Here is a 24,761-nt window from a genome sequence, read left to right as displayed (position 1 = left end):
CTGATAAATCCCAAGATGGTCATAAATGTGGTCATTTTTTTTCTTAATAAGAAACAAAATGGTTGTCTGAAATGGAAGTAGGCTAATGTTCATATTTTTAAAATTTTGTATGATTTTCCAAATATACCTTAATGTTGGCGTCAAAGAGTATGAAAAACATTGCTTATTTGCAGCCTTATTTCATTAACTTACCGTGAAATATCCTTCGTTCACTGGTCCTCAGACCCACTGGCCAGAGTAAGTTATACATATTCTTTTTAAAATAAGAAATAAATTTGATCAGAAGCATTTCTATTGGTAATACTTTCCTGGGCTATATACTCCGGCCTTAACTAGGGTCCATATTTATTTTCCATTTCTATATTCTGCAAACATTTATTAAGTCTTTGTGGTTTTGTCAGGAAGCACAGGGATGTAAATGATTAAAGACTTACATGATCTATACTTAATATGGGTGCTCTACCATCATTTTATCCACTAGATCTCCATTAGATTTCCTTTGGAATTCTTGTTACCTTAGTTTTCCAGACACAGTTTCCCCCTGATCTAGGGGTCTGTGACCAAGGCAAGGATGTTTGGAGATGCAGCACCTGAGATCTGTCCTGGGACTACTTGGAACAGGTGGGGAAACTTTGGGGAAGAACCACCAATATCCTTCAACTTTAATTTTCTCTGCTCTGTAGCACGGAAATAATTTCATAGTGTCCATTCAGTTTCTCCTAATTCAAATAATTCTTAATACACTTTTATTTTAATGTTTCTGATGGGAAAGAGATGTCAAAAATAAACTTTCTAACTCAGGAGACTTAATATAATTAACAGAGTGCAACAGATAATCGACAGAGCAGCTATGAAATTTAGAATTAGATGAAATATCACATTCATTCCTATTTAGGTATTTGCAGTGTGAGTGGGAAAATCGGACCCAGAATATTACTGAGCCAACCAAGTCTGTTGAGCAGAGTCAAAGTTTGTGGGGCTCTTATGAAGTGCATTCTCATCACTGTTTCCTGTTTTTTAAACAGTATTGAAAGTGGAACTGGTGTAATATCACAAGCTATTCTTGCTCTTCTCTTGGTACATATAAAATCAGGAAGTCTAGAGAAATTGTGAAGGCAGCCTTAAGTGATTTACATTTAAATTTCTAACTCAAGGATGTTTATTTAGACAGTTTTGTAAAATAAAATTGACATTTTAAACACATGCAAAATGAACTAATTCTTCAATATTTTCCTTAGGCTTCCACCATGCTTCTGTGTGCTTCCTGTAAGAATATAAATGCACTAGTCATCATTTTTTTCTAATAGAATTTAAAAACAGTGATGATGATGATGATAAGATGTTATAGAAGGAACACAGGAAATACTGAATAAGCATGTAGATCACATGAAACAAACTTAATATGACATATAGTTAGCAGAATGCTGGATGTTCTGAAACTGTATAGGAATAAACATAGAAAAGGGCTTCCCAGGTGGCACTGGTATAAAGAACCCACCGACCAATGCAGGAGACAAAAGAGATGTAGGTTCAGTCCCTGGGTTAGGAAGATCCCCTGGAGGTGGGGCATGGCAATCCACTTCAGTATTCTTGCCTGGAGAATCCCATGGACAGAGGAGCCTGGCAGATTATGGTCCATGGGGTCACAAAGAGTTAGACATGACTGAAGTGACTTAGCACACATGCACAAGCATAGAAAAATATTACTGATTTTTCGATATACTCTACCAAATCTAGAAACTCGAGGGTCAGTGAGAAATGAAAATACAGGTGGAACAACAGAATATGATTTCAAAACCCTATGCATGTTCTTGGAATAATAACATAAAACTCATTGATTAGAGCTCTTCATTGCCTTCCTTAACACATCCTGAAATTAATACTTCTAGGTTCCTGGAATTATATTCTTCCCCTGATGCTGGAAGCAAGTCGTGATGGACCCTGGGGTTTGAGGGTTTCTTTCGACTCATAGTTGGGCAGACTTTATAATGGAGTTTGTTCCCCTAGAAACTTCTTTCCTAAAGACTCAAAAATTAGAGTACCATGGCAAGCCATCACATCCCACAACTCCAGGAGACACCATTTACTAGAATACAATCCTGATCTCCTTTCCTTAGTCATAAATGCTGCCTGCCTCTACAAGTACTTAGGAACACACACAAAGTAGAATAACCAAAGATTTTCTACTATGAGATGTGTTCCCACATAGCCAGAAGAGTTTCCAGTATGAGACTCAGGTAAACGGTTCCTGAGGGTTAATGTGAAATCTGACTACTCGTTTATGGTATTGTGTTAATTGCTATAATCACTCCTCTCCCATATATACATCTAAGTGATTCACTGAGCAGATGGATTAAGTAAAAAAATGTAAGTAAGAATTGATGATGGCCTTTCAGAAATATTGACCCTGTGGATATGATGGGGCCTAAGTAGGTGGGAGGGCTTTGGCAGCCAAAATGTTAAAAGGATCATAGTGTTCAAGGTAGAGGAAAAAGAATATTAGGGTGTGGGCGAGGGGAAAATGGGAAAGTTGAAGGAGTCTAAAGAGAAAGAACTGTAAGTGGGATCTGAATATGACTTGCAAAATTTGGTATAAAACAGCCTTATCCACTTGGTGTGAGAGGTTTCTAACAGGATGAAAAAGAATAAATCACCTCTGAACCCACAGAGTACAACAGTTAGAAGTTTCACAGCTACCAGTGCAACTGTCATTTCTGGCAATTATATTTCCTTCCTCCTCTGTCCTCCCCCTTCCCCAGTTCCTGCTGAGGGTGAGGGGGTCCTGCTTCCCTCTGTCTTGTACTCAGTTCTTCCACACAAGATGTTTGTGTATTATGCCAAGGAAAGCCCTCTTCCCAAATTCTCTTCCTCAGAGTGTCTAGAATACCTTGCCTCTTATAGCACTGGTTGGCTTAGGAGGGTTGAGGCTCTCAGTTAATCCTTCAGCCTGATGAGAGGATAGCAAGATAATCAGACTTACCCACATGGATACTAAATGCCATTTCCTTCATGAAATCCAGCACTTGTCTTTTCCTTCAACTTCCTCGGTACTGTAGTATTTCTTTATAACACATGTGAAATTTTACCTTATAATTTCACAATTATTTGCATACCTCTGCACTACCAAGCCTTTTGCCCCCAAAGCCCAACTTGTCTTAATTTAGCTCCAGCATCGGCTGGTCTTCTTTTGCAGACTTTCTCTCTCTACACCTCACCGTTCCACCAGAGTCAAATGCCATTGCTTCTCTTCCCACCTGGGCACAACTCTTTTCTCATTTAATTTGATTTATTTATTTATCACACTCACTAAACTACTACAAAGCACTTGGCTGAAGCAAACAAAAACACAAAAAAGAACCTCTACTCTAGTGTCTGTCACTCAGGAAAGTCTCAATAAACCTTAAATAGGTCATTTATTTTCTGTGGGTAAGAGGAAGTTTGTGTCATTTTCTGTATTCTTCTTAGAGCAACATGAAACCACCATATTACAAATATGAGAATAACTATGAATAGTATCAAGGGAATACCATTGTAAAACAAAATACAGAAGAAAAAATAAGAGAGCAATGTGCTTCCAACAAAATGTGAACTGGGGTCAGTTGGGAAAGAGAGTGATAGCTAGAGGAGTGAGAGAAGAGAAATAACATTAACCAGTGTAGGGGGAAAGCAGCTTAAAAGAAAGATCTAAAGGAGGAATTTTGAAATTCCTTTCTGCAGATTGTCCCCTAGAAAACAGGTGGGGAAGCCAGATAAGAGGTTTTTTAAAGAAATCCAGCCTGTTGACGGAAACCCATCCCCAGACAAATTATGGGTTAATTGTGAAATCAATACCAGAATGCAGATGTTGATTTGATGCTGAAATGTGTGCCGTCTGAGGAAGCAACATTTCCTATAAATGGCACATGGTGAGGCTATGTAAATTCAGTGGCTTCACGCTCTTGGTCAGAAGATAGTGGCTCTAGCTAGAGTATTTCCCTCACCAATGTGGCAAGCACACTATCTTTGGAGTACAAATCTAATGAATAATGTGGAAGATCAAGCCTTGAATGAACTCCAAGGAGAATCTAGATTCTTTTAGAAAAGATTTATATGTTTAATCCTTGATTCTCCTCAAGCATAATCCACATCCCTTGGACATTAAATCATACCAATGCGTTTTCATTGCTGCCTATTTGCCTGAAACTTTGGAGCTCTGTAAATCTGCAGTAGTACTTCAGCTCCCAGTTTTTAGTGCAGTGGTATCAGAAGTGGAAAGGATGGTGCATATCATAGCGGTCCTCCTGGTTGACCATGCACCCTCACTCTCAGTTTTCTTCCAAAGACAGAACAAGGGGCCATGGACTTGTTCAAAGGCATTAAGGTGGACATTACAGGCTGTGCTGCCACTAGAAGTCATCATGAGTTCTTTTTATGCAACTGTTGCTGCTGCTACTGCTAAGTCGCTTCAGTCGTGTCCGACTCTGTGTGACCCCATAGACAGCAGCCCACCAGGCTCCCCCATCCCTGGGATTCTCCAGGCAAGAACACTGGAGTGGGTTGCCAGTTCCTTGTCCAATGCATGAAAGTGAAAAGTGAAAGTGAAGTCGCTCAGTCGTGTCTGACCCTTAGCTAGTCTAATTATAATGAATCCAAGGTCTCCATCACAATCACAGTGCCTAGATTCTCATTGTTTCACTCATAATTACTTCATTCACTGAAACGCTGAAAAAACTCATGCCTTTATTATTAGCACTTTATCAATATAAAAAATCCATAGATTTGCTTTATTTTGAAATAATGTCTTCTTGGTTATGAAAAATTGATGGCCTCGATAATAAATAATACACAGAATAAAACCAAAAATGTATTATCCTGTACTAGGGTATATGGAAAAATAACTATTTATATCATTTGCCTGTGATTGCATTTACTTTTTAAAACACACTGATATATTTAACCTTCTATATCTTATTCTAGTTATATAAAGAGGTAAGTTCCCTTATGCATACATTAGTGGTCAGATTCGATCCATTTAAAAATTCTATTAAATGTAGTTGTAATCATATTTCTATGGAATAGTGGGGATAAGACTTCCTTATTTTATTACCTCAAAGTTGTATTTCCAATGTTGTCAAAAGAGCCTTTTTGTTCTCAATTAAATGTTTTTTAAATATGTCACTCATAGGATTATGAAATGAAGAGAGGGAGAGGGAGAGGGTGGGGAGATTTGGGAGAATGGCATTGAAACATGTATAATATCATGTATGAAACGAGTCACCAGTCCAGGTTCGATGCATGATACTGGATGCTTGGGGCTGGTGCACTGGGACCACCCAGAGGGAGGGTATGGGGAGGGAGGAGGGAGGAGGGTTCAGGATGGGGAGCACAGGTATACCTGTGGTGGATTCATTTTGATGTTTGGTAAAACTAATACAATATTGTAAAGTTTAAAAATAAAATAAAATTAAAAAAATAAAAAAATAAAATAAAAAGCAGAGACATTACTTTGTCAAAAAAAAAAAAAAGAAAAGAAAAGAAGTAGAAAAATAATTTGGTTCAGTCAGTTCAGTTGCTCAGTCGTGTCTGACTCTTTGCGACCCCATGAATCGCAGCACGCCAGGCCTCCCTGTCCATCACCATCTCCCGGAATTCACTCAGACTCATGTCCATCGAGTCGGTGATGCCATCCAGCCATCTCACCCTCTGTTGTCCCCTCTTCCTCTGGCCCCCAATCCCTCCAAGCATCGGAGTCTTTTCCAATGAGTCAACTCTTCGCATGAGGTGGCCAAAATACTGGAGTTTCAGCTTTAGCATCATTCCTTCCAAAGAAATCCAAGGGCTGATCTCCTTCAGAATGGACTGGTTGGATCTCCTTGCAGTCCAAGGGACTCTCAAGAGTCTTCTCCAACACCACAGTTCAAAAGCATCAATTCTTCAGCGCTTAGCTTTCTTCACAGTCCAACTCTCACATCCATACGTGACCACTGGAAAAACAATAGCCTTGACTAGATGGACCTTTGTTGGCAAAGTAATGTCTCTGCTTTTCAATATGCTATCTAGGTTGGTCATAACTTTTCTTCCAAAGAGTAAGCGTCTTTTAATTTCATGGCTGCAATCACCATCTGCAGTGATTTTGGAGCCCCAAAAAATAAAGTCTGACACTGTTTCCCCATCTATTTCCCATGAAGTGATGGGACCAGATTCAGGAATTCTTTATATAACTATCCTGTAAACAACTTAGTGGAGACTTTCCTGGTAGCTCAGATGGTAAAAAATTCACCTTCAATGCAGGAGACCCAGTTTCAATCCCTGGATCAGGAAGATCCCCTGGAGAAGTTTAAGTTCAGTTCAGTTCAGTCACTCAGTCGTGTCCGACTCTCTGAGATCCCATGAATTGCAGCACGCCAGGCCTCCCTGTCCATCACCAACTCCCAGAGTTCACTCAGACTCACGTCCATCGAGTCGGTGATGCCATCCAGCCATCTCATCCTCTGTCATCCCCTTCTCCTCCTGCCATCAATCTTTCCCAGCATCAGGGTCTTTTCCAATGAGTCAACTCTTTCTATGAGGTGGCCAAAGTATTGGAGTTTCAGCCTCAGCATCAGTCCTTCCAATGGACGCCCAGAACTGGTCTCCTTTAGGATGGACTGGTTGGATTTCCTTGCAGTCCAAGGGATTCCCAAGAGTCTTTTTAGTGAGGGGGTAAAATAAATATTCCACTTCTTTGTGTTCACTGTCCTTAAGAAAATTTTAGTCTTTCCAATGCTCATTTTTCTCCTCAATAAAAACATAAGTATAATGTGAATATCATAGGAGCTTTATAAGGATTAAACCAGCTAATTGCCTGGCACATAGTAAATACTCAATAAATATTAACTTTTTAAAAAATATCACTCAGCTGCCTAATTGGTATCAGTTTTTCCTGATACCACTTTTCCTCCTATTAAAATGCTTTTATTTTTTCCTAATTATTTTCATGTCCACTCAACCAGAACATTACCACGATTTTAGCCTGGTTGTCTGTCCAACCAATGTAGAAGTACCAATACAATTGGCTCCTTAAAATATAATTCTTCTTTAGGATTATATTGACTTTTAAAACTGACTGATGACAGTTTTTTCTAATATTGTACCCAATTGACCAGGTTAGCACTGAAGCATCTGTATAGGTGAGAGATGGAGACAACACTCAGGCAGAAGCGGATCTGTTTCTAGAAACTTAGAAGCTATATTTGCATTGCAAATGTTCTATTTTAAATGAGTAGATGTATTCATTTGAGGAACTTGTGGGCAGGAGCAGCTGAAAAGGATTATGTATTTGGGAAGCAACTCAAAGCCCTCTTGGTCCACCCACCCAATTTATTTTCTTTGTTTTCTTTTTCTGAAGTATTCTTTTTTCATAGCCACTCCTTTAAAATTTGCCCACGCTGGATTTTCCTGGCTGAATCAGACTCCTTCCAATAAAATAAATGTAAATAAATAAATAAACAGTGTTGATGTGTTGATTTTCTCTTTCTTCATAAATATTATATCCAATAAGTTATTAATACTAAACCTAGTTCAGTTGGCAGATGGCAGTGGACAAAGGAATTTTAATTTTTCCCTGTGGATATTGCAAGTAGAGGTGGGGTTAGGACTCTGAACCAGGCTAATGAGGCCAAGCCAACATATTTGATAGTCAGTGGGACCAGCTTGGTTTCCTCTAAAGCCAATTTTATACACTTAAATTTGACCTTATTCACAGTTTTTTGGGTTTTTTTTCCCACTAAAAAAAAAAGTTGCCAGTAATAGTATCTGAAAGTGGTGTGGGATGGGGTGGCTAATAGATCAAAGACATTGTGAATGAAAACAGCATATACCCTGAAAATGCTTAGTTGGCAATAGCATTTCTATATAAGGGAGACCATATCATATTGTCATTAGGAGTTTCTTAATCAAATGAAGGAACTACACAGAATTTGAGTGTATTATATTTGAATTGAAATCCTCTGGCATGAATACAGTAGTGTTGGAATATAGAGGTCCTAACTGATAAAAAACAAACAAACAAACAACACACTGCAAAATAACTACCTTCTTCCTCACCACTCAAAGAGGCGGAGACTTAACGCCATTTTCGTGCCTTAATGATGAATAGAGATGTCCACTCCACCAAGAGTTTTTCATGGAAAACTATGTATATTTAGAATAATATAATACTTTTATATTTTATCAGGATACCACTGTACTATGCAGAAATCTACAAATTCTGATATCCCTGTGGAAACACTGAATCCCACCCGCCAAGGCACTGGAGCTGTGCAAATGAGAATCAAAAATGCCAACAGCCACCATGACAGGCTGAGCCAAAGTAAATCTATGATCCTCACCGAAGTTGGGAAGGTCACTGAACCTGTAAGTCAGACACCCCAAGTTCCCTGATATAGAATTTTATAAAAAAGTAAAAGTGGGGGGGCTAATTAGCCGTGTTTTATTTGTTTTCCTAATGTGCATGAGAAAACTGTTTTTGTAATGCATTTTATCTTGCCTACTTATAATCATAATAATATCCCCAGTTGCAAAAGAAGAACTGGGCTTAATCCAGAGTGATAAAGTGGATTTGGAACTAGACTGAAGAGCACCTTTGACTCATTTTAAGGGCCTCCACTATCATGCTTCAGTGTCATAAAAATAATGAGGTTATGCTGGCATGTGGTGTTTGTACTTCCAAATACAGTACATCACTTTGAAAAGCCAGAGGCTAAAATTAGCTAAGAATAAACTGAGAAAAAATATAGTTTTTAAATGTGAAAATCTTTTCCTTAAAAATCTTCCAACAATATATGATATTGGAAATTACAGTCTGATTTGGAATGAGTTTGAGCAGTGGAAATGGTGTGGCAATTTAAGGTTTGGAGAGGAAGCCATTTTGTCTCCATAATGTGTCATTAGGAAGATTTGAAATAAAATAGTTAGAGATGAACTCTACTGCCAGTTGTGTCCCTGCCCCTGCACTCATCCTGAGCCACTAAACATACTGATTGCAATGAGTCTCCTCTGGTTAATTTTCTTCCATAATGGTGGTAACTTGCAGCTGAGGCCATAGGATGTTACAAAATTATTTATGCAATGTTAGCCACTCTTTTGGACCCCGGATCTGTTTTGTTGCTCACAGTGAGAGCAAGAGCAAGAGCTAGGTTAGCTGGGGATAGCCTGTGAGTCCCAGTCACCCTGCAGTAACATGTGAGCTATTAATTGAGTGTTCTGTTAATATCATAGGGGCCTATGAAATATTCAGCTCCCTAACTGAGTTATTAAATGAGATCAACTTGCTGAGTAGCATGTTACTGATTATATTTATTCCCTGTTTTTCACTCGAATTTCAAGTGCAGAATTAACCCACCACAATTTCAGGAGCCTGAGGAATATATGATTTTAACCATTCTTTTTTCAGGTATTATAGACAGATGTAGCATGAGGAAGCCAGTGATTATATTTTGGAAGTGAGAAATATGTCCCTAGATAAGGTTCTGAGAGAAACATTTTTCTTTCTTTCTTTTCTCATTTAAAAGTATTGTCTGCTGGGAGGCACAACACAGTCAGCCTGACTTTGAAACCTGCTAAACCGTTCCTCAGCCGTGAACTTGAGATAGTGGTTAGAGTAAATTATTGGAATCTCTATAATGTATTATCAGTAAGAACTGTACCTTTGAAAAAGTTTAAAAGTTAAGTATATTTAATGATGCCTAACATATTTTATTGGCTGTGTTTAACAAAAGGCACTATGCCGCAGTTGTTTTTGACAAGCATGAAAACATCACAGCATGAGACTGCAAAAGGAATTATGGAGAGAAATTACAAGTGATCCATCTCTCAATGAATTATCCACCTCAATAGCCCGCAGAACTCAGCTACCAATTAACACCTACTTTATTACATGTTGGGATGTACTTAATAACTTTCATGTGTTTATGCACTATTACCTTGACTGATGCCTCTTGTACAATTAGGCATAATTGGCATATCAATATGCAAAAGTTAAAAGGATTAACCCTCTTAAAACTAATGAGCATTTCTGTATCCAGCTGCTAAATGAGACAAAATTAGCATTTTTCACTTTTGGGCAGGATTTTATCATGCAGTTTCTCATTGTTGATATTACCTTGTTACATAACTTTAGTTTGGGGGGTTGTATGCTGGACTGCTGGAGAATCAGAGTTTTCCAAAGTTAAATTAGCTATAATTATCCCAGCTTTTGTTTCCGCATTCTTAGCCTCGGCAATATGTATTCCTCGATAAGGAACAAAAATAAAAGTTACTTTTGGTTATGTGTGCTCAGTGCATAATTATATAAAAGGGGTATTTTAGTGAGGATATGTCATTTCACCAAGAAAACTTGGCTCAGAGATCCTGTATTGAAAGCTTGCCATGGCACTAATTTTCTTTCTGTCTCAGTTCTTTTCATCTCTTTTTTCCATGCACAATTTTCTGACTAGATACTGACAGAATGTAAAGTATTTTGGCATATTTATTCAAACAAGCCTGTTAAAGATATCTGCTCAAGCTAAACTAAGAACTTGATTTCTCAGAAGTTGGAAGTTGGGGTAAGGTCAAGGGGGAGATTTTGAACTTAGGGAAAGTGGGCGAAGATATACACTAAAATGTGTGCAGAAGTTCACATGTAGCATGATTTTCTGTAACAGACACAAATACATTTAATTTGTACAGAAAGCAATTGAGTATTTAGAAACTATATATGTATTATGTGCCCTATTTAATATATTTGGCATATATATACTATTTGTTACTGCCATGCCAATTATGCAAATTAACAAGGACTTAGAGTATATACTAACACAGTCTGATATTACATTACTATGATTTCACCTATAATAAAAAATGATAGTAATTCTAGGGTCAGATCTATTATGTAATTTTGTCATTAATTTATAAAGTCCTTTTTTAAAGTTGATTAATTAAAATGTGTGTAGTAAGACTCTCATATAAAACTCTCATATATATGTCATAGGAGCCTATGTCCTTGATGTATTAAATCGAGGAGTATTTGAAATGCCAATATAAACATTTATGCGACCCCAAACTCTGCAAACACAGGTGAATTTACTTGTTGAATTAAAAGTTTTTATTGCCTAAGTGCTGCAGGGAAGCATTCCAGTAAAACAGGTATCAATAGTCCATTAGTATTTTATTGGTGGCATGCATCATTTTCTTTAAACACCAAAAAATCATTTTTATGTGGCTCATAAGATTGACGCCTTTTCAAAATTCAAAGAGGCCACTTTGCTTTCTAAGAAATGTTGGAGAGATGGGAAGTTTGGACATGGAATGACATGGTTAGTAAGAAAATTGCATATCTGTGAGAACGGTCTGGCGGTTTCGTGGGGAGGGAACGCTCTTTGGTCTCAGTGATTTGTTATCTCCCTGCCCCCTGCCCCAAGCACCAGAGACCTCTTAAAGGTGGACTGATGGTTTACCCGAACATGCTAAATACAGAAGCAGAAGGCTGAGTGAGCATAAACAGGGGCAAGTAAAGTGTGGGGCGAAAAAGGCTAATGTGCAATCCAGAGAATAGCTAATACAAAAGGTTTAATGTGACTTTGATGTTATTTGTAAGAGGGATGCCCAGCCTACTAGACAGCTTGAAAATAGATATTAATGAAGAGTTTAAATAGCCCAAGTCAGGAAACCGCAGACGTAGGATTTGCAGGCAGGAGCAGTTCTGGCATTTAATACCGGTGTCTTAAGCAGCATCATGTATGAATATTCACCATTTCCAGCTTGTAAACCCCACAGAGTGCATCACTCCATTCATAGCCATCATAGACAGGAAAATGTTTTATTTTTATTAGTATTCAGATAAAGACTTAGTTCAAGCCATTTCTAAACATTAACATACAAGACTCCTTGTGCTTCTGTTAACAGACAGTGTTCCTTCATTTTTCTTTTCAATATATTATAAGGGAAAAAAAGGAAACAATTTTCCTTTGTTTCTTACTTCTGTGATTATAGGATACTTGCCAAAGTTGTGGCTAGCTAAAAAGGCAGACATAAAAATTGCTACTAAAAATATAAGCCTTCTGTTTAGCAGAGATTTTGAGAAATATTATGAGGCTGTAGGACTTATCCCTGTTTATTTCAAATCAAGCTTATAGTTAGGTTTGAGGCTTTGTTTGTATAAATTGTCCTGAAGTGGATCCTGATATTCAATTAAAATGACACTAAATCACATTGAATTGATAAGACTTGGCATCTCAAACAAAGGTAATTGCCCGTATTGGTTTTATACAAAAATAGCACTGCTTGGAAAATGTGCAGCCAACACAGACTGTCAACTCCATTTATAGATCAATATGTGAAAACCATTGATCAGGCAGGCATGTATAACAGTAACACTTTGCATTTATTTGTTGTTTTTATACCACATTAAGGCTTACAGGATTATAGGCTTCCTAAATATTTTGACTTCCTCATAAATATATGATCTGTTGCATGTTAATTAAATGAGAGTCTGCAGCCATTTCTAAAATTGTCTTTAGTTTGATGATTTCCTTTTATTGCTGTGGATCGTATGATCTGAAAATGGATTAGTTTCCTTTTGCGTAAAGATTATTAAAGCTTATTTTTAATGTGTCCTATTTAGTATAAGATGTGGCTGCCTTTTTGCTTTGAAAAATATAGATACAGAAAATTATTTTCCCTTAGCGAGTGGCTGATCTTTTTTTATTAACTGGGCATTCTCAGAGCTCAGGGTAGAATTATTTCCTGACATATTTTGCACATGTTGTAGATAACGGGTCTTCCTGATTTTTCCTGATAGAATGAATTTGTTTTCTTTCTTTTTTTTTTGTCTAGCTCTGAAGTACAGGCATCTAATCAAACATTGTGTGGAAAACAAACTGATCATCTCAATTAAATTCTAGACACACACAAATATAATTTGAATTCTATTTTCCTGATTGGAGAACAAGCCTTACAAACTGTTCTTATACACTGCATTCTGCAGTTAAATCTTTCTTATCTCATCAATGTAAGGACAGTGTTTTGTTCCTAATCTTTATCGAACTATTGTGGATGACATTTGTAAGCCATTTTGGTTTATGAGGAAAAGCTGGAGGACAGTGGAGTGAGACTCTCCATAGATCCAAATCTCAGATACGACTACGAAATTATTTGTCTTCCACTGCAATTTTCTTTGCCACTGAGAGGTCAGTTTTGTTGAGAAATCTTTTTATATCCTCTATATACATTAGGACTACTGCTTTCAAGACAACACTTGGTTTTATATACGATATTAAAACAATAATAGAGAAACAAGTTTTCAGAAATATCCCCCCCCCAAAAAAAAAGAAAGAAATCATGATATTCAAAGGTTACCTAAGGTAACCAGTCTGCTGTAAAGCAGAAGAAAATATTTATTAGCTAGATTTTTTACTTTTACATAAAATGCCCTGGGGGGGGAAGGAGGAAAGAAGAATCAAAACCACTAGAGATTTCTTTCCTGTCCTTGCCATCCTATGTCATCTCATGCTTTGAAAATCTTTAACTCTGTTTACCAAGCACAAATTGGACATGCCAAAGGTTCGGGAAGTTTTCATTGACAGTGTAGAGTCTGTGCTTCAAAGAATGAGCTGGGGCTCTTGAGTTCATGTTCGAGCTTGCGTGGTTTCCATTTTAACTTGAGCATAGCTAAATTTGTTTATAATCTCCTACTGATTGAACATGGCGCTGAATGTACATGAGATACATTTTTTTTTTAAGTTAGTCCTCTGATTACTAATTTGAATCCAAAACTCTAACCTTGTTAGCATCTGGACTTATTTCCATAATAACAACCCCTTCAAAACCTACAAAGTAATGAATAATTGACAACAAATGAAATGTTTTGATAGTTGTCGGCACAAAGCATGTTTAATGTTTTGTGTTGCTTCCTAGCTAATTATGTAGATGACACATTTGTCAGACCTTGACTGCCATTAGAAACGTGTTTCCAGAGGGGAGAAAAACAGGCTATTCATAGAGTAATTAACTAGAATGCTCAATGACCTGTGAGAGATTCAAATCGCTGCCAGTTCAGACATTGTTTTGTTACAGAAGCAGAGGGGTAATTAAAATTCCAAATTACAGTCCTATGATGGAGCATTTGTTTGTTGACAGTATACTCTTACTCTAGTTTGTTAATTCTTTTTAAAATTGCTTCTAATCCATTTTATAGCTTTAGGAGTTCTGTCTTTGAATTTACTGACAACTAATATTATGGTAAATTGTACTTCAATGGGGTACTGCCCGCCTCACAGTTTCAAGGGAGCACAAGGTGGGTGGGATAAAAATAGCTCCTTCCCTAAACTGATATATCAGGTGCTGTCAGTGGGAATGCCACTAAACTGGAACATCTTGTTAAATACTGTATTTCCAATTCTGTATTAGGGGGAAATGTCCTGGCAGAAAATAGAGAGATAAAAAGGAAAGCGATGAACATCAAAAAAGGAGGAAAAAATACTCTCCCAACAAGAAATGATTGATTAAGGTGTTTTATTAGACAAGGAGGAAGAGAGAGGAGATAGGGCTGAGGATGATGGGGAAGGTGTTGAGATCAGTGCAGAAAATGTCTGTATGAGAGCTCTCTTGGATCACTCAAAAAACGGGTGTTTCTACAGCAGTAAACTCCATCTCAGGTCAATAATAAACTGTAGGACAGGGGTATCACGCATTAATTTTTTTCACAGCGTTATTGGCATAGTTTACAAATCTGGAAGGCTAACATAATCTGAAAAAATCAGCTCAAGAGAAATATTTATTTAGGTTGCTGAAAGTGAGAATATAGTTTTATTAAAAAGATCTGACAGAAGTCACACGGTGTTTGATGCAGGCGAGCTGACAGAGGCATCCAGTGGGCGTTGATTATCCCGAAGTCACTGTCAGCTAGGATTGATTTTCACTTTCTCCGTTTATGTAACGGTTCCTGTAATACAGCTGACCCCGAATCACGTTACCTTGTCATTTCTCTGCATGGATCAAGAAGAGATGAGCTGAAAATAGCTAGACACTGACCTTGAACTTGCCAGAAAAGTGAGAAGTGACAGTGGGGTTTTTCTGTAGTACATGTTCAGAGATGAAGGCAAACTGTGCCTTATGTTGAGTTCACTGCAGCAGCACAAGGGGGCAGAGCAGTACTAGAGATTACAGGTAAAACTGCTTCTGCACCAGCATGTACAGGCTCTGAAATACCAAGTTGAGACAGAGGTCTCATTTTTACGTCTTAGTGTAGACATAAAGGAGAATTACTGATGAATCAAAATCTCAGGTCCCCTGATGTTCATAATCAGTAATCTTAAAGTGTACATTCTAATTAAAAAAAAAAAAAAAATGTTACCTAATACTCTGTGTGGCAGCAACTATGCTTTTCCACCGAATTATTTGCACCATCTCTTATTTAATTCATATAATACTCTTCACCCTTAAAATAATTTTGGAACCACAGTCACTATTATTAAGGGAAAAAGTGAAAGTGAAGTCGCTCAGTAGTGTCTAACTCTGCAACCCCCTGAACTGTAGCCTACCAGGCTCCTCCGTCCATGGGATTCTCCAGGCAAGAATACTGGAGTGGGTTGCCATTTCCTTCTCCAGGGCATCTTCCCAACCAGGGATCGAACCCAGGTCTCCCGCACTGGAAGCAGACGCTTTAACTGCTGAGCCACCAGGGAGCCTTATTGAAGGGGCGTTTATGGCAAATTCCTAAGATGATATGAGTCATTTCAGGTACAGTTGTATCAGAAGCTGGGAACAGTATTTTTAAACTTAGTTGTCGTGAGTTAGTTGCTAAGTTGTGTCGGATTCTTGTGACCCCATAGACTGGAGCTCACCAGTCTCCTTTGTCCATGGGATTTCCCAGGCAAGAACACTGGAATAGGTGGCCATTTCCTTCTACAGGGTATCTTCCCTACCCAGGGATCAAACCTGCATCTCCTGTATTGCAGACGGTCTCCTAAATTGCAGGCAGATTCTTTACCACTGAGCCACCAGGGTTTTTTACACTATTAAGTATCAAAACCCCAAATTAAAATTAGACAATGTTATATGATGATTATAGGCACAAAGAGGTAAAATGCAAGCTGCTAAATAATGTTTGCCATTTGATTTATGTTTTTATGTGCCTTGTACATTTTCCCATTTTAATACTTGCCTCACTTTTCAAAAATTTTCTTTTCTTAGATCATCATTATAACTTTGATTAATCCAAAGCACAGTGTGTTCAGAATATTGTCCTTTGATTGTTAGCACTTAGTTAAGTTAAATCATTGTTGTACTGATGCGGAATGTTTCTTATAAATGACACTCGACTTGCCAAGTGAAGCAGAGAACTGAAGCAGATTGAGAAACAGAAGAACAAACACTGACTTTATCCCCTAGGTTGTAAGTGCCTTATGTAATGGCAAAATGGTATCTTTGTGTGCATGGTTGCACAATAACATTGCAAACCTCTACAGTAATAAGATCCTTTCTTGCCTATAGTAGATTCTTTCTTTGTGTTTATACATATATAGTAAATAAACATACCTACATCTCTCACTTCAGAGTGAGAGGGACAGGTATATAAAATTTATATATTTGAGCTTATTTTTATATTCTCAAAATATAAAAGGGAAAAGAGCTGCATACATATATCTACAAGCTGAAATATCCAGATTGCTACAGTACTCTTTTTTGCAATAGATTTAACTCAGGACAAACAGACAATGTTAGATCTGAGAAATAAGTAGAATTCCAATAAATTTTAAGAATGAAATAAATAGATCATTTGGTTGCCAGAAATGAGGTTGAAAATATTCAGAACAACTGTGTTATCAGAGATCTCTAGTACCTTGTTTTTTTCCTCACATAGAAGATGATAACTTGTGTTGTTGGAGCATAAGTCCTCCAAAGTAGGTCTTGGGGTGTGTGTGTGTGTGTGTGTGTGTGTGTGTGTGGTGTGTAGGAGGGGTGAGGATAAGGCAGATTTACAGTTACAAAGTTGATGTGTCTAAAATTGATGTCTTGAAGGCAAATCGTGAGGAAGAGTCACTTTCCTTTAGAGTCACACAATCTACATTGCATTTCTGTTCCTCAGAGTGTGCAGGGACCTCGTGTGTGCCCTCTCCCAGGTGGTAGGAAGCCCATCTCTAAAGAGTTGATTAGCTTCTGCTTCTGAGACCAAGGCATATGTAAAGGTGTTGGCTGCTAAAACACTTCCCCAGAGTTGTCATTCCACCACCCTTCAGTGTGTAAGGCTTTTAATAAGGGACTCTAGTCCCTCATGTGTTCAGATCCAGTTTATTGTTACCATCTGTTTAATTATACTCTCAGGTTTGTGTTGGGAAGCATGAAAGTATGTTATCCAGCCTTTGAATCCCTGTGTTCCTAAAGAGATGTGGCTAAAGTGCATGTCAGTTTTCAAAGAGCATATTAAAAACTGATAAGCAGAACCATCTCCAAACAACACTATGTAAGAAAAAAAGACATTTTTTATGTTAATGCATGTTGCATGTAATTAGCAGGTGTACACTGATGTGGCACTTTCTCCCGGAAATGAGGCCATCTTCTTTATGCACAAACTCATATGCTTCTTCTTTGCGATGATGGATTCTGATTCCCATTCATTTCCAATTCACTGGTAATAAGTTTATTGGGGAAGAGATATGGAATTTGAGTTGTAATAGGATGTATAGCTGTCATATGCCAAGCAAGTTTAAGGATATGATAAATTGGGAGATAAATAATATCCTCCAAAAATGAGAAGAGACTCTTTGAGAAAGGTGAAAAAACCCTAGAGGAAGCTGCTTTATTCATTCTCTTTCTCCCCCTCATTATTATTATTGCATTCCTTTTTTTTTTTTTTTTCGGAGAAACACCAGCATTTTTTTTTTTTTTTTTAATGGTAGGTCCTGTAGTCACCATGATATGGTACATTTTTCCCCATGTAAATACCTTTGATAAAATTACATTGACTGACTCAGACCTCTCACTCATTTATGTGCTACCAGATTTTGGGCGAAATAAAACTTAAAATGAAACAAAGCCAAATTCTGGTCTTTACATATCAAAATGTTGTAGAGGTCTGGCTCTGAAAACCAAAAGGAAATCAATTAAATGTTTATACTTTCTAAATAAAACCAAAACAACAAAAAAAGACAATGGCTGCTAGTGTTGTATTTCTTTTGTCCCTGAGGAGATGATCTCAATAAGCTAGTTTCCCTGAGATTCGAAGATATTTGATTAATAATGTGTTTGAAAATGTCCAGAAGTACTTATTTTTATTGTGAGTGCCTTCCACAGTACCATAAACACAGACAACCATGGTACTGTTCCTTTTTTTTTTTTAATTCCTTCATGAGGAAACCGGTGCTGGTCTTGCCTGATAATCTTGTTTCTGTGGAGGAGGAGGAGGAGGAGTAGTAATGACACTAACTTTCCTCCACTCCTTTTGGACACCTGACCTGCTTTCTTTCCCACAGGGTAAAAGGCAACTGCAGACTTCATATTTCCAATGAGAAGGGACATGTGTCTCCTTGCATTGAATTGTCTTAGATCATATCATGTAGCACAAAGTGACCCAATAAAGGAAGACAGGAAAACAAAGTGACAGTTTTGTTTGCTCAAATATAAACACCGACATCGAAACATGGGGGCAAATCCTAGAGGTCCAACCGCCAGATCACAGGAATTAAATAGCAAGAAGTACTGCTAAGTAGTGATATTCTGTACTTAAATAAAATGTGTTCAAGGTGTAGTCAATAATCACCAGGGAAAGGATAATGAATGAATAAGCTTAGTTCAGGTTAGACGAACTGATCCATGAGAAAGTGAATCTAGCTTTGACAATACGTCACCCACTGTGGTCTTACCTATAGATCATAGCCTGACAGTGGGTAACCTTACATGACAACATCCTCTTTCACCGTGTATTATTGACAGTGTCCATGCCAATAACACGTGATCAAATAGAAAGGAAAGAACTTTACATTCCTGGATGTGCTATCTTTAACCTCTGTACTTTTAATATTATCCTTTAAAAAAAGGAAAAGAAATTTTCTTTCTTGTCTTTAAAGTACTAATGAATAAGGTTTTACTGTCACACAGATTATTAATTTGGAATCTTTTTGGTTCTCATCTATAACACATTTTAGATAATAAAACTCTGAATATAAGGGACCATTATAGTGGATAATGTTCTTGCATAACAAAAATCCTACAAAATGTCATCCAGTAGTGTGTTCTAAGGTCCCTTCATTAGTAATTTCCTGCTCACAAAGTTATGATCATCCCAACGCAGCCTCTGTTTGTGTCCCTTTAAGAGACCCCAGAGTGGAAATGGGTGAGCAGGTCAACTACTTTCATCCGCTCATTCATTAGTCCATTCTTTTTTATTTGGCAGATATTTATTGGCAGCTATCAAAGAGGGCTTTGAAAACTGGGGACACAAAGCATAAAGGTTCTCTGTTCTCTTAGAGTTTACATTCAAGTGAGGTAGAATCTGGGAATAATACCCCAGACTCATCCTGTTTGCTTCCTAGATGTCATCATTGTCACCACCTGCTCTCCCTCATTCTCCATACTGATACTAGCATTGCCTACCTTTCACCTTGCCACAGATATTGTATACAGTGTTTAAAAGATACTTATGAAATAGCAGAACTTCACTGTCTCTTCCTATAGATGCATTTCTGTGGGTTGTATGTCTCAAACAAGAGTTTTTTGCTTTTTTTTTAATGTGAAATTGTGGAACTCCAACCTGATTTTAGCCTATTAATACTTTAAACTCTCTTTTGCACACTTTGATCTATTTCCCATGTAAATACAATATTTCCTTTAGCAAATCCAAATTATTAAAGTTCTTTCTTTGGTAACAAGTCATGGTACAAGTGTTCCCAACTGGTTCAGTTTATAATGCCTTTTTATTCATCACCCGTTCTTAGTCCCTCTTCCGTAGTTTTCGTGAACTTATTACGTATGTTTAACTGGAGTAGTTGAAATAATAATTTTATGACTACAAATTAAAGTGTTAGAATGTATACTTGACGTCTAGGACTGTTTATGCTTCCAATATGAAGACTGAACACAGAACTAATTTAGAAGTTTACAGAGCATTCAAAATTTTCTTCAAGTTCTTGACTCTTTAGTAATTTTTAATGTGATCTTTGCTGTTGAGATATGACTGAATATTGTCCTCCAAGTACCCGTGCTTTGTTGAATTTTGTGGGGTTAATCCTGGAAGGAATGATTTAATTTACAAACCTACCTAAGTGGTCCCTATCATTAGTGTTATCCTCATCTATTTAAGAGGAGCATGCCATCATAGTCCTTAAAACACATTGCTGGCTATGACACCAGTGTGCTCCTACACTGAAGCAAAGGGGATAACACTAAGCACAAAGCAAAGACCAGGGAGCATAGGCTCAGTTGGCAGAATGAGCTATTTTAAGGCTTACTCTATTCAGTAAAAAAAAAAAAGAAAGAAAGAAAGAAAAATGTTTTGAAGAATAATTTCTTCAAATTGCATAGACAAACTAGGGCCAAAATATAGTAATATCCAGGTTTTGTAATAAACCAGTCAGTTGACTAGTTTAAAGATTTAGCTCCATGTAGAGCAAAGTGACTCCTAGATATTTATGAATAACGGCATATTTCCCTTACTGTGCTTCACTGTATGTCACATCATAGACTGCCTTTTTTTGTTTTTGTTTTTTACAAACTGAAAGTTTGTGGCAACCCTGAGTCCAGTGAATTGGCGAGATTTTTTCCAGCAACATTTGGCTATTTCATGTTTCTGTGTCACTTTTTGATAATTCTTGTGATATTTCAAAATTTTTCACTATTAACTACATTTGTTATAGAGATCTGTCTGCGATCAGTGATCTTTGATGCTACTTTTATAATTACTTTGGGATTTTTTAGAAATAAAGTATTTTTTATTTAAGCCATGTACATTTTTTTAGACATAATGTTATAGACACAATAGACTAAAGTATAGTGTCAACATAATTTTTATATGAACTGGGAAATCCAAAACATTTGTGTGACTAGCTTCATTGTGATATTAGTGTTTTTGTAGTGATCTGGAATGGTATCCACAGTGTCTGTAAGGTATGCCTGCACTTGGTCATGCACAAAATAGGTTCTATTGAGACTTCATAGTTTCTTAATTCTCTCATGTGTGCATAATTGGACAGAAGTCTTGCCATGAGTATGGACAAGGAAACCCAAACTAGATACTGGATGCATTAAAGAGATCTGTTTGCACCCTTTGACTGTCAATCTGAGCTTTTCGCTACTCATGTTGACTTTTCAAGTTCTGAGCTCCCCACCTTCTGCCTGAATGCTTGCTGAAGCCAGTCTTGGGAGGTCTTTGCTTTCCAAGATCACTAATGTATACTTGGAACTCCAATGGCTTCCTTTTACTTATGCTTCAAGGATTTATTTAAAGACAGTATCAATTTCATATATACTTGTGACAAGAGACTAATGGTCTAAAGTAGGGTTTGCAAACAAGTGAATGAACCAATTTTTCCCATAGGTATTTTTTGCGTGGGATTTTGTTTTTAAAATTTTTAATTTGTTTCTGGCTTACTTCACTCTGTATAATAGGCTCCAGTTTCATCCACCTCATTAGAACTCATTCAAATGTATTCTTTTTAATGGCTGAGTAATACTCCATTGTGTATATGTACCACAGCTTTCTTATCCATTCACCTGCTGATGGACATCTAGGTTGCCAGGTTCGATGCATGATACAGGAAGCTTGGGGCTGGTGCACTGGGATGACCCAGAGGGATGTTATGGGGAGGGAGGTGGGAAGAGGGTTCAGGATGGGGAACACATGTATATCCATGGCAGATTCATGTCAATGTATGGCAAAACCAATACAATATTATAAAGTAATTGGCCTACAATTAAAATAAATAAATTTATATTTTAAAAATTTGAATTTGAAAGCCCTTGGTTGGAGTAGCAATGTCTCTCATCAATTTATGCTATCTGCTTGGCCCTGAAGAGATTTCAGTTTATAATCTTACAGCCTTTTCAGTGACTGACTATTTAGAATTGAGAACATAATGTGGCAAGTCAGAAGATGACAATTGTTAGTTATCAATTTGAAAATTTAGAAGATGACAATTGTTAGTCATACATTTGGAAATGTAGTCTCTACCACATTTCACTGAGAGTGTGAAAACATTCTGTTATATAGCTAAATATGAATTTTCTTATTCAGACTTTTTTCATGTGGGATTAATTTCAATTTTAGACTTGTACATTATTATAAATTAACAAACAACTTGCTGCCTTTTAGAAAACACTAGATTATCTCTGGAAATAGTGTTCTTGTTACCAAGTTATAAATGCTCTGTTTATTCTGGTTTATCTGTAATTTAACTTCTGTAAAGTTTGTTAAATATTTCTTAAAACTTGATGATAAGTTGCTTTATATTTAAGTGAAGCAGTACACTTCTAAATATTATAAAAAAGAATCACACCAGACCCTTAGAAATGAGAAATGATACTATTTGACAGTTTATAATATTATACAAAATTTAAATCAACTTATATTTGACTAATCATCTTATTACTTATCATTTACTTTACATTTTTACTAATTAAACTTAATTTGAAAGCTATTAAACTTTGTTAGAATTTTTATTTCTTTTTCAGTTGACATGTAATATACCATAAAAAATGAAACACAGAAAAAATGAACCTTACAAATAGTCTCAACGCAGCTCCTTATAGCCAATTTTTTTTTTTTTGGAGAATAGGCTTTACCAGGTCAGAAGCTGTGTGCCTTTATGGAGAGAAGATAGGTTCACATAAGGAAGAGAAAAAGTCCTTTGAAACGAAGATCAAAGGGCTCTCAGAGATCTTTAGACTTGCATCTTGCATGCTGAAACCGACCCAAAAATGTGTTTTGCCTGTCCCAGTTTCCTTCTTGTTTTTTTTAATTGAACTGGCATTTTAACATTGTGAAGTTTCACAAAAATTTGTATATATGACACATCTCAAAATATCAGACATTCTGGCATCACAGGGTATCATTCTGGCTCCCCAAAGAGTAGGCAGTAACCAGCTAAAGGTAAATAGATGTTGCCCTGTCTAGGTGCATCAAGTAGCCTCTAGTTCACCACATTTAAATCCAGGTTCCCTTCACTGGATCCTGTTACCTACCTGACATCTGAGTTGGCAATGTCAGCTTTAGAGTTTCCATTCCAACCTTTTTTAAATGCCCACTAAGGACAAAGAGAAGCTGTGTTATCATTCAGGTAACCGCAAAACTAACGTTTCCATCGAATATAACTTTTCTAAGTTGCCTCTTCCAGATGAGAATAAGGTTTGGAAACAGGAAGATGTGGTTCATTTATGTACTGAAGTGGTTATTTACATAAATGAGACTTTGGAAAACATGATCCTCTGCTGATTCCCAGAGACACTAATTAATGCCCCTGTGGCACACAAATCTCCAGTGACAAATCAAAGATGCAGTCGTGGGGAGATGTGGCAAGTCTCTGTCCCTGAAGTGCCCCCTCCAGGTTCAATCAGAACTGTCAGGGCAAGTGTCATACAGAGGTTGTGATGCTCTTGTTAGTTACGAGTTGGGTACACGTTCAGTATTTTGACCAGTAACATTTGACTCTAGCCAGGATTAGAATTATTTTTAGGCATTGTAACCCAGGCATAAATCATCCTCTCAAGCACTTCTACATGATGGGTTACCTTCAAAGTGCTTTGCAACTTCATGGAAGCAAATTGGAGTCTGGTGATTATAAACACGGGTTAGTGCTGAGCAGACATGGGAAAAAAATCCAGGCTCTGCCGCTACTTACTATGTTACTTTGGACAAATTTCTTGATGGTTTGGGGGCTTCCTAGCTACATTTTTATTTTATTTTTAAAAAATTTTAATTGAAGGATATTTGCTTTACATTAGTATGTTAGTTCCTGCCATATATCAATATGAATCAGCCACAGATATACATATGTTCCCTCCCTCTTGAATCACTCTCCCACCTCCCACCCCATCCCACCCCTCTAGGTTGTCACAGAACACCAACTGTGAGCTCCCTGCATCATACAGCAAATTCTAACTGGCTATCAATCTTACATATGGTAATGCATGTTTTTTCAGTGTTACCCTTTCCATTTTTCCCTCTCTTTCCTTCTCCTACTGTGTCCACAGTCTGTTCTCTCTGTCTGCATCTCCACTGCTGCCTTGCAAATAGGTTCATCAGTACCATCTTTCTAGATTCCCCGTGTATGTGTTAATATATAATACTCATTTTTTCTCTTTCTGACTTACTTCATTCTGTATAGTAGGCTCTGGATTCATCCTCCTCATTAGAACTGACTCAAATGTGTTCCACTTTATGAATAATGAATAATATTCCATTGTATATATGTACCACAACTTCTTTATCCATTCATCTGTTGTTGGACATCTAGGTTTACATCTTAGCCATTGTAAATAGTGCTACAATGAACACTGGGGTTCATGTGCCTTTTTAAATTATGATTTCTTCAGGGTATATGCCCAGTAGTTGGGTCATATTGTAGTTTTATTCCTAGTTTTTAAAAGAATCTCCATACTGTGAATGTAAAAATATCAGTTACCTATAGACTGATGAAAATTAAAGGAGATAATGTCTATAATAGGCCCTCATGGCAAAGAACCCACCTGCCAATGCAAGAGGTGTAAGTGATGTGGGTTTGATCCCTGCATCAGGAAGATCCCCTGGAGTAGGGCATGGCAACCCACTCCAGTAT

At 37.2% G+C, this 24,761-nt stretch overlaps 1 protein-coding gene across 3 annotated transcripts in view; it reads left to right on the top strand.

Annotated features, from left to right (window-relative positions):
- Window positions 1-24,761, top strand: part of ARHGAP15 (Rho GTPase activating protein 15) — a 697,929-nt gene that overhangs the window by 23,840 nt on the left and 649,328 nt on the right. For 2 of the 3 annotated variants that reach the window (XM_070799862.1, XM_070799861.1), the window contains exon 2: window positions 8,195-8,373. The exons of the other annotated variant lie outside the window; for it this stretch is intronic. In XM_070799862.1, the coding sequence (XP_070655963.1) occupies window positions 8,209-8,373 (165 nt within the window). In that variant the 5' untranslated portion in view covers window positions 8,195-8,208. The remainder of the gene's footprint in view (window positions 1-8,194; window positions 8,374-24,761) is intronic. 3 annotated transcript variants of the gene reach the window in all.

This window comes from Bos indicus, chromosome 2 (genome assembly GCF_029378745.1).
Source record: "Bos indicus isolate NIAB-ARS_2022 breed Sahiwal x Tharparkar chromosome 2, NIAB-ARS_B.indTharparkar_mat_pri_1.0, whole genome shotgun sequence".
Taxonomy (NCBI): Eukaryota; Metazoa; Chordata; class Mammalia; order Artiodactyla; family Bovidae; genus Bos; species Bos indicus.
The sequence above is the reverse complement of the archived record's forward strand: the minus strand, read 5'-3'. Positions and strand labels throughout refer to the sequence as shown.